Below are 11,079 nucleotides of genomic sequence, written 5' to 3' on the forward strand. Positions count from 1 at the left end.
CCTCCATAAACTTATCAAGCTTAGTCTTGAAGCCAGATATGTCTTTTGCCCCCACTACTCTCCTTGGAAGGCTGTTCCAGAACTTCACTCCTAACGGTTAGAAATCTTCGTCTAATTTCAAATCTAAACTTCCTAGTGTCCAGTTTATATCCATTTGTTCTTGTGTCCACATTGGTACTTAGCTTAAATAATTTCTCTACCTCCCTGATATTCATCCCTCTTATAAATTTATAGAGAGCAATCATATCTCCCCTCAGCCTTCTTTTGGTTAGGCTAAACAAGCCAAGCTCTTTGAGTCTCCTTTCATATGACAGGTTTTCCATTCCTCAGATCATCCTAGTAGCCCTTTTCTGTACCTGTTCCAGTTTGAATTCATCCTTCTTAAACATGGGAGACCAGAACTGCACACAATACTCCAGATGAGGCCTCACCAGTGCCTTGTATAATGGTACTAACACCTCCTTATCTTTACTGGAAATACCTCGCCTGATGCATCCCAAGATCGCATTAGCTTTTTTAACGGCCATATCACATTGGCGTCTCATAGTCATCCTGTGATCAACCAATACTCCGAGGTCCTTCTCCTCCTCTGTTACTTCCAATTGATGTGTCCCCAATTTATAACCAAAATTATTGTTATTAATCCCTAAATGCATGACCTTGCACTTTTCACTATTAAATTTCATCCCTATTACTATTACTCCAGTTTACAAGGTCATCCAGATCTTCCTGTATGATATCCTGGTCCTTCTCTGTATTGGCAATACCTCCCAGCTTTGTGTCATCCGCTAACTTTACTAGCACATTCCCACTTTTTGTGCCAAGGTCAGTAATAAAAAGATTCAATAAGATTGGTCCCAAAACAGATCCCGGAGGAACTCCACTAGTAACCTCCTTCCAGCCTGACAGTTCACCTTTCAGTATGACCCATTGTAGTCTCCCCTTTAACCAGTTCCTTATCCACCTTTCAATTTTCATATTGATCCCCATTTTTTCCAAATTAACTAATAACTCTCCATGTGGAACCGTATCAAATGCCTTACTGAAATCGAGGTAAATTAGATCGACTGCGTTTCCTTTGTCTAAAAAAATCTGTTTCCTTCTTTGAGAAGGTGATCAGGTTGGTTTGGCACGAGCTACCTTTTGTAAAACCAATAACAATTCTTGTCAGTTTACACCCTTGCATTAGTTTTCATTATGTTGCTGTTCAGCAGCAGAAGCTGAAGATATCTTGCCAAAAAAAATTCTTGAGGGGAAAAAAGCTAATTTCTGCAGATTCCAGTGGCACTTCCCTGAGAAAGATTCCTATTCATCACAGGCAAGTGTCTTGAAAAGTACTGCATGAGGTAGAAGGGATCAACCACAATGCTTGGTTGAGGGATGAAATTCAGTCAGAAAAAACAACATTGTAACAAAGTAACTGATTTTTTTTAATGGTTTAGGCTACAAAGCACACCATATCAAGAATATACTTGGGTTATAATTAGCTGATTTGGGAGAGAAAAGTGTTTGTTGTTTACTTGTTCTTTCACTAGAGTGACAGAGACATCAGCATGGTGCATGAGAATTGCCAAGCTTCAGAGAGATCTACTCAGTTGAATTTCTTTGCTCAGTGCCAACTGTATCAAGTTTACAAGCATTTAGGCAGCTCTACAGTTTCATTTTTGCTGCTCAGAATTATCCCTGAATATCTAACTAGAAATGGCAGAGAACCCAAACAAAATTAAATAATTCTCATTATCAGCTAGACCATGTAATCTGATGTTTTTCATTTCTCTATTAAATATCAGCTCTTAAAACAAAACAAATACTCTTTAGTCAGTTTATGATTTCATGGCCCTCTAAATATGCATTGTCTTCTCATTCACTCGTAACAAGAATTTCTTGAGTTTCATAACTGAATTATTCCTTTGAACAGGGACATAGGCTATTTAGTCAACTAGCAGTCAGGCTCTCAGGAGTTTTAATCCACGTCATGACCCTGGATTTCCTCCTGGGACTTTGTCCCACACTTGCCATCTGGAAATTGGGGATGATACTGCTTAACTATGTCAGAAGTGAAAATTAGAGCTTGTTAGAAGTTATTCAACAATTGTTTCTCTAGTCTCTCAGAGAAACAAGCATTTAATCACACTGTGCCTTTGCTAAGCAAAAAGTTCTCATGAATGTTCCAAAACAGATCCACTGCTCTAGTTAAGATTGCACAACAGCTATTACTTTGTTTTTATATGCTCATAGCTTCTGAAATAGTCACTCTGTGCTTGCCTCTGCTGAATTTGGTTGGAAAAATGATCAGATACTTCTAAATTACAGACAGTGAAAGGAACACACTTTTAAAGGGACAATCTAAGTTAAAAGCAGTTTCAATTTCTACATCTGTCCCAGAGACCTTCTGTCAATTTCTGTGGTTTTACAATAATTCTTATTTCTCTCTTCTCTTTGATGCATGAGTGAACCACACAAAAAGAGAAAATTGACTATGTAAGGGAAAACAGTGACACTATACAAGTCGTGATAAATGCACAAAAAGTGTAACTGTTTCCTTTTTAGTATTTCAATTATAGGAATATCACTAATTAGAAACCATTTGTATGGAAAAAGATGAGTAACCATACCTTCTTCACTGAAGAATTTTTCTACTGGTCCTACAAACTGGTTGATTTCTTCTAATTCTTCATTAGAAATCTCTGGATAAGGGAAAACTTCCTCCTAAAATGTCAGTATAATACGATTAAGGTAATTTAAAATAAAAAGCAGGTTCTAGAAAAACATGTGTTTTTTAGATGTTAACCTCTAAAAAACAAAAATTGTGGAAAATGTTTACAGGAATTCAGGTAGTCTCAAATGAGCAAACTTAAGTAAATGAAAGATACTTGTTCTGTACTGAAAACTACATTTTTCAATTGTACTGCATGTTGAAACAAACCAGGAATAGCATCTGAAAATGAAAAACGGTGATGAAGGAAAAGTGTTCCTATATAACAGTGTGGTAATAGGTGAAATGAGCTATCAACAAGTATATACTTGAGGAATCACATGACCTTGTTACCAGAATCCTGTTTTACCAATTAGTACACTTTTTTGGTTTGGCCCTCACTTCAGCCAATTTTAGACTGTAAGTTCCTTGAGCCAGAGATGATATATACTAGTTTTGTGAAGCTCTTAGCACATCACTGGGTGCCCAGTGATAGAGTGCATGGACTAGCACAATGCAGTTCTGCTGTGCTCCATTCTCTCCTTCACACAAGGGGTTTTAATTGCAAGTTGGAGGCACTAGGATCTATTAGGCCTGGTCTACACTTAGTTCGAAGTACTCACCCGTCCAGACGCCGCGGGATCGAAGTCCGCGGCTCCCCCATCGACTCCGCCACCGTCATTCGTGGTGGTGGAGGTCCGGAGTTGACGGGAGCGCGTTCGGAGTTTGAACTATCGCGTCTAGGGAATGGGAGGGGGGTAAGATGGGACAGGAGTCCCGGGGGCATCAGGCAGCGAGAGGCAGAGGGGGGTTAAAGGTTGGGCCATGTCTGGCTGTTTGGAGAGGAACAGCCTTTCCTAACCAGCCCTCCAGACAATTTTAGGAACCCGATGCGGCCCTCAGGCCAAAAAGTTTGCACACTCCGTCCTACTCCCTTACCCTGCCTTCTCCAAACAAAACCTCCTTTGCAAGACCACGTCATTCTCCCTTCATTCAAGTACTCCTACAGGACCAGGGGTTCTCAAACTGGCAGTCAGGAACCCTCAAGGGGTTGGGAGGTTATGGGGGGGGTCATGAGCTGTCAGCCTCCACTCCAAACCCCACTTTGCTTCCAGCGTTTATAATGGTGTTAAATATATAAAAAAGTGTTTATTTATAAGGGGAAGTGGGGGTTGCACTCAGACTTGCTATGTGAAAGGAGTCACCAGTACAAAAGTTTGAGAATCACTGTACAGGAGTATGGAGACAACACTTAGGATTTGGTAAATTCTAAAATTTTCAGAAAAGGATTGATGTATAGAAAATTTGCTACATTTCAGGAGGAGCTGAGTTTGAAATAAGCAAGGGTCAGGCTCTATGGGACTAAATTTGTTTTCTTGATTTCCATGATCCTTTCCTTGACATGACATGGTTTGTTCTGGAAGATTAAAGTACTGCTAAACTCACATTACTGAATTTGGTTAATACGTCATGGATTTTTGGCTCGATTTAAGTTTATACTTCAAGAATCCTTCTTTTCATTAATAAACTCCAAATTAAACCATTGATTATCTATTTGGATAGTCTGACAGAATGGCTTGTTTAAGGGCACAGAAGACAGGCTAATGCTCTTTGAACACTATAAGGGATCCAGTCTTGTTACCAGTGTAGTCAATGGCAAAAATCCCATTACTGTCGGTGAGTGCAGGACTGGGTCTGAAGCTGAGCATTACTTCAGAAGTTCCATGACATTTGTCTGATAGCTAGCATATGATTTAGCTACCCATTTCTTTTTTAAGGGAAATTTAATATAATTTTACAATGTTAAGCAATTAACTTGGTTGCTTAGTATGTCCTTAAATTATCTTCTCTCCTTTCTTCAAAACAAAAAAATAAAACAAAAATGAAGCAGTTGCATAACATGTGAAAGAGCAATTTCCTGACATGCAGGCTGGTAATCTTCTCATATCCACATGGATATATTATACACTCTCTCTTTGTCATCTGCAGTTTGTGTGGGGAAAGGCCTTAGTTTACTGCCACCTACCCACTAGATGCCAATGTTAAAAATGAAGGCACTGAACAGGGTCTGGGAACTGCATTCTGAGAAGAAATGGGCACTTCTTAGAGTGACGTTCCAGAGGACTATTCTGATATGCCTCATTTTTCACAATGGCTGTGGCTAGCTCTAGGCAGAAATGACACTGTTTCACTGCCATGTACATTGGCCAAACCGGACAGTCTCTACGTAAAAGACTAAATGGACACAAATCAGACGTCAAGAATTATAACATTCAAAAACCAGCAGGAGAACACTTCAATCTCCCTGGTCACTCGATTACAGACCTAAAAAAGGTCTCAATATTACAACAAAAACATTTCAGAAACAGACTCCAACAAGAGACTGCTGAATTGGAATTAATTTGCAAAATGGACTCCATTAAATTAGGCTTAAATAAAGACCGGGAGTGGATGGGTCATTACACAAAGTAAAACTATTTCCCCATATTTATCCCTCCCCCCCACACTGTTCCTCACAACTTCTTATCAACTGCTGCAAATGGACCATTTTGATTACCACTACAAAAGTTCCCCCACTCATTGTTTCATGTTCTCTGTGTGTATATATATCTTCCTACTGCATTTTCCACTGCATGCATCCGATGAAGTGGGCTGTAGCCCATGAAAGCTTATGCTCAAATAAATTTGTCAGTCTCTAAGGTGCCACAAGTTCTCCTGTTCTTTTTGCAGATACAGACTAACACGGATGCTACTCTGAAACCTGTTTCATTGTGTTGCTCGAAAGTCAACATCAGCAGAAGCAGGGTTCAAAGGAAGAAGGGCAAAGAGAAAATATAGACCACGTATATTGTGCAACATAGGTGTGCCCTTGGGGATGAAAGCTAGCTACCAAGAAGCAATGGAAACTTGAGTATATGCCTCTGTAGCTGCCTTTCCAAAAGTTCATTGAAATGTGGAAATGAAACTGACCACACAATTTAATCTTCCTTTAGATAGAACTTGTATAAAGGTGGGATCTTTATAGTCTGTTTCCTAACAATTTAAACTAACAAAAAGTGAAGTGCTATGCATGTTTTTACTGCCAAATCAGATAACCCAGTAGCATAGAATCCAGATTTTTGGCCTTTATGCAATCTCCTTAGAATAAAGTGTAACTTCAAAAGTAAAGAAATTTAACTTTCAGAATGATTTCAGCCTGTATACAAATATTGGCTCTATTATTTGTTAAGCACCTAGAATATGCCTGGCTCTGTAGACGAAAGACTAGAGAGTCCCAAACCCTAAAACATTATAACCTAGATGACATATCCACAGCACATGGAATACCCTGGCAAGAGATGGAGGCAACTTTGCTTTTTCTCTTTAGTTATAAACTCACTCCTTATAAATCTCATTGCAGAAGTGGTTTCTTAAGGAGGCCTTCAATTAAGAAAGGTTAGCAAACTAGAATGGGGAGAGTGTTCCACATAGAAGGGGACACCAAAGTAAATTGCATCATAATTTCCTCCTATTTGCACCTCTGTGCAATATCACTTGTGGTGGAGAGAGGACAATAGACCAGGTAACAGATGAAAATCAGGATGAAATTGTGGAAGACTATGAATGGAGGCTGAACAAACTGGTGTGCTTGGGGACTAGTATCAACGAGGGGAAAGACATGATCAGATTAATTGGCTAGAAGATAGTTTTGGCACCTACACTTTGGACACCCTTAAGCAGGGGAGGCTCTAGGATTTCCGCCGCCCCAAGCACGGTGGCACGCCGCGGGGGGCGCTCTAGCTGTCGCCGGTCCCGCGGCTCTGGTGGACCTCCTGCAGACATGCCTGTGGAGGGGCCGCTGGCCCCGCGGCTCCGGTGGACTTCCCGCAGGCATGCCTGTGGATGCTCCACCGGAGCCGCGGGACCAGCGGATCTTCCGCAGGCATGCCTGCGGGAGGTCCGCCAGAGCCGCCTGCCGCCCTCCCGCTGGGTTGCCGCCCCAAGCGCGCGCTTGGCACGCTGGGGTCTGGAGCCGGCCCTGCCCTTAAGAGGAGCAATGTGCATGTCAGTGAGGTTGAAGAAGCACCACCAAGAAGGGAGATGATTAGCAAATCACTTAAAACTAACAAACAAACCCAAATTCTATTTAGCAGCTGCTGTCCTATAGGTCAGAGAACAAGATAAACTGTCTCCTCTCCCTCATACACCATTCAGGCCACATCCACTTTCCTAGCAGATCTTCTTAGGTGTTCCTCTGATGCCACAATCTGAAACATATCTCTGGATACTCCTATTTGAATACCAAATGACTCCAGGATTCCAGTAAGCCTCCACACAGTAAATCTACATTAGCAAGTGTTTTACCCATTATCAGCAACTGGTGTTATCATCAGCTTAAACACAAGGGTAAGTAGCATACATTTTTACCACCATGGAGTTACTCAACATGGTGTTAAAAAGCTTGCAAGCTGTCTCTACTAGCATTCCCATTGTTGGTAGCACCAAAGGAAGACTTTCAGGAAAAAAAAAAGTGTATAGCAAGTCTAGCTGTGTTTCACATGGCGCAACATGTTCTGGCGGGGGAAGGAGGTTCCTCTTACACTGGGATCTGAGTCCCCCCAACTGGCCTACATCAGGTGTGCAGTGAATAGGTGGTCCCATTGACACAAATCACTCACGTAAGAGCTACTCCTGGGATGCTCCTGCACAGATAAGAGCCAGGCTGTAAAACCCTGTCTGCAAACAGACAGCACAGAACAAAACGGCTCCGTTCCATGCAGGAGAAAGGGAGGGGCTGCCTGCGAGGGGCCCCCGAAGGGAGACAAGGGACTAGGGTTGTGACAACCTGGAAGGAGGCCCCAGGGGAGTATGTGGCCTGGAGAGGAACCCAGAGGAGAGGAACAGCCGGGGATATCCCAGCGAGGGGAAGAGAGTACCCAGTGGGGCCGGTACAAACAGCTGGGAGGGGGGTCTTGGGAACACAGGGGTGTCCCAGCGAGGAGAGAAGAGACCCCAGGGGCCGGGCTCAGACAGTGGCGGGCGGGCTCGGAGCCCCAGCAAGGGGAGGAGAGACCCCAGGGGCCGGGCGCAAGGGGGGGCGGGGGCTGGGAGCCCCAGCAAGGGGAGGAGAGACCCCAGGGGCCGAGCCGGGGGCTGGGAGCCCCAGCGAGGAGAGAAGAGACCCCGGGGCCGGGCGCAAGGCGGGGGGACTGGGAGCCCCAGCGACGGGAGGAGAGACCCCGGGGCCGGGCGCAGAGGCGGGGGGACTGGGAGCCCCAGCGAGGAGAGAAGAGACCCCGGGGCCGGGCGCGGTTGCGGCCGGGGGGTGCTGGGAGCCCCAGCGACGGGAGGAGAGACCCCGGGGCCGGGCGCAGAGGGCGGGGGGTGCTGGGAGCCCCAGCGACGGGAGGAGAGACCCGGGGCCGGGCGCAGAGGGCGGGGTGCTGGGCGCCCCAGCGACGGGAGGAGAGACCCCGGGGCGGGCGCAGAGGGCGGGGGGTGCTGGGAGCCCCAGCGACGGGAGGAGAGACCCCGGGGCCGGGCGCAGTTGCGGCCGCGGGGTGCTGGGAGCCCGGGCTCATCTCGCTCGGCCTCACCTTCCCCATTTTCCCCAGGAAAAGCTCCTTGGCGTAGGCACTGCGGAGGCCGCCGGTACGCAGCTGCCTGGCCCCGGCGGGGAAGGCGGCGCGTGCCGCCCGCAGCAGAAGGCTGAGGCCGCTCATGTCCGACCAGGTCACTGCGCCACTGGGCAGTGCCAGAAACCTGTACGCCTCCGCCTCAGAAAGCCGTCTGGGGCGCGCCATGATGACGCACCCGGTGGGTCACATGACACCCCCCCAATCCCCTACTCCCGCAGATGGGCCTGAGGCGGGCGCCATGTGCCCCGCCCCTCACACGCCAATCCGCCCGCGCAGCCACTTACACCATTCAGGCCACGCCCCCCACAGCAGACTGGCCTGCGGTTCTGCCCATCAGTCCAGAGCCTGGGCCGTCCTAGGTCAGAACAACGCGAGGGCGCAACCTGTTAGCCCCTGCCTCGCAGCTGTTCCTTAAAGCCCCAGTTCCTGAAGCCTTGGGAATCTCAGGCCCTTTTTTTAAAGGGGAAGTTCCTGGCCCTGCTGGCTCCAGGAAAAAAACTGTCCACAGGAAAACACAAACCCTGAAAGAGTGAAACAAAACCCCCTCAACACGTGCATTGTTTAAAAAACTCATTGTTTCAAACCCCTCTTTTAAAGGGGAAGCTGATATTATTGTACACTTGCAGCTGGCAGTACTGAGCGATTGCGCATCTTGGTGGGTTAAGAAACTTTCTTCCTAAGCTTTATGCACTGAAACAAGAGGGTTATATCCCTAATCAATAAAAATCCTTATTAGCATGGCTATTACAGCCTTACTGTTGATCCTATAATTGCACTACTGGGCCTATAATGCTGCAAATATACTTAGTGCATGCCTTGCACTATGGTTCAGGAAAGCACATGCTGGGGCTCATGAGAGGAGGAAATTTTCCCTTGAATGGCTTGTTATCTAATCATTACCAAATATTTATTTTTTGTACTTTTTTCAGACTGCAGTCTGTGTTTCAATGCTGCACAGCAAGCTGTACACCCACCATCCAATCTATTGTGCCTAAGGTTTTTGATAATCATTACTTTCTGATAGCCTAGATTTTGTTTATAGTGTTTTTCTCCTCTCCCAGTCCTCTCAACAGCAACATTTCCATCATATTTGTCCATACTATAATAATTTTATGTGATCATGCTTTTTTAGTTCATACACAGCAGGCCTTCTAGTACAATGTATTATATTTTAGTTCACACAGGAAATGTTGCTATTGGCGAAGCAGTTAATAGATATTATCAGGGCAAGTTTGCCATGGATTTTGGTAAGAAAAGATAAGACCCAAAGAAAATGTTATTGGACAGCCAAAAGGGGGCAGAGAGGATAGATGTAAGACCTGACCACAATGTTAACAAATTATGTAATGGTTGCAAGTGATTCATACATATCACATATTATTCCAATTAAAAATGTTTTATGGTGGCATATTTTAGAACACACAGTGGGAAGTTTGAAGAGAGAGATGTCTTAGGAACAAAACTGCTATTTTAATTTTTGTGTACTATTTTAATCCTTGTAAAAAGAAGTAAATGCTTCCCCTGTATAATTTAAAATCATGATTTGACCTACCCTGGGATGTTTTTCACTTGTTCAGTTTCTTGTCCCCTGATCACACTCACCAGATACATGTCACAAGGGTTAAACAGTTGCTTTCTCAATATCTGTACAAGCTATCACTGGCAGTCTGTGAACTTTGGTACATAATGCTGTGCAGAAGGGGCCATCACTGTAGGATAATGCTGACAGTGGTCAGTATGAACTTAGAGGAAATCTTTATAGAAAACAATCATCATCCTCTGCCCTTTCTGACCAGCAGCTTCTGAAGGATTGGTAGAAGGTGAGGTAGTATATGGCAGATACAGCGGGACTGCCTGGTGCCCTGCAACACGTGTAGTAATTTACACAAGGCAAAGAAGTGCCAAGTAGGTATGAAACACTATTCTGCTATATGGTAATGTGTTACATCCACTTTCTTATGGTGTAAATTGCTATATTAAAAGCAGGGCAATGAAGATCCTGGCCCCGCATTTCTCCCTTTCCTATGTCTCCCACTAAGCTAAACTCTGCTCTGTTTGCTTCCCATTCAGATGCGAGGGAGGAACCAGCGAGAAACATACAGATTAGTAAAATAGAAATTTGGAATCTGGTTAGGAATAAAACAAGTGTTCCTGTGTTTCTTGAGTAGAGAAACCAGAGTGAGTGAGTGAGTGTGTGAGAGAGAGAGAAAGAATAAAAGTTCTTTAACCAATGCACTTATTCTCTATGAATACTAAAATGCATATACAAATGAACCTTTCTTACATTTCAACTAGTCTTTTCAAGTATCCTTTAATCACATTTTCTTTTTTCTAACTCTCAGATTTTTCTGCTGTGAGCTATACCTATTTCTCTCTCTCTTTTTGAAGGTTCACTTTAACATGGCCCAGTTTTATTCAACTATCCTTGTGTTTTGTTTTGTAGATTAAATACATTAAAATATTAGGTTACCAAAGCAGCATTGAACAGTTAAGCAACTAATAAGTCATAAAATATCCTGATTTTATTTACTTGGGAAGTATTGCAGAGTATTTATGAAAAAATAAAAAATATAAATCCTGTAGTCTAGATAAATGGATAAAAAATGTGGATGAAAATTAATTCCTACAGTACTGATATAATCTCAATTTCACCTCTGGGCTGATGACACCAAAAATATACATCTCCACTTTGGAATGATCCTACCTTTATTTTGTTCCATATCTGCAACTCTGTCTGATGTTTTTTCTGGATGTGCAGCCCCAATT

At 44.0% G+C, this 11,079-nt stretch overlaps 1 protein-coding gene across 2 annotated transcripts in view; it reads right to left on the bottom strand.

Annotated features, from left to right (window-relative positions):
• The window catches only part of ACAD9 (acyl-CoA dehydrogenase family member 9), a 56,288-nt gene extending 47,794 nt beyond the window's left edge, over positions 1–8,494 (bottom strand). The window contains exons 1-2 of one of the 2 annotated variants that reach the window (XM_039546414.1): positions 8,272–8,494; positions 2,616–2,709 (exon numbers count right to left, since the gene is read on the bottom strand). In XM_039546414.1, the coding sequence (XP_039402348.1) occupies positions 2,616–2,709; positions 8,272–8,478 (301 nt within the window). In that variant the 5' untranslated portion in view covers positions 8,479–8,494. The remainder of the gene's footprint in view (positions 1–2,615; positions 2,710–8,271) is intronic. The other variant, XM_039546415.1, reaches the window with a different exon arrangement.
• Positions 8,495–11,079: the final 2,585 nt, after the last annotated feature.

The sequence above is a fragment of the Mauremys reevesii genome, linkage group 7 (genome assembly GCF_016161935.1).
Source record: "Mauremys reevesii isolate NIE-2019 linkage group 7, ASM1616193v1, whole genome shotgun sequence".
In the NCBI taxonomy this organism is placed as follows: domain Eukaryota; kingdom Metazoa; phylum Chordata; order Testudines; family Geoemydidae; genus Mauremys; species Mauremys reevesii.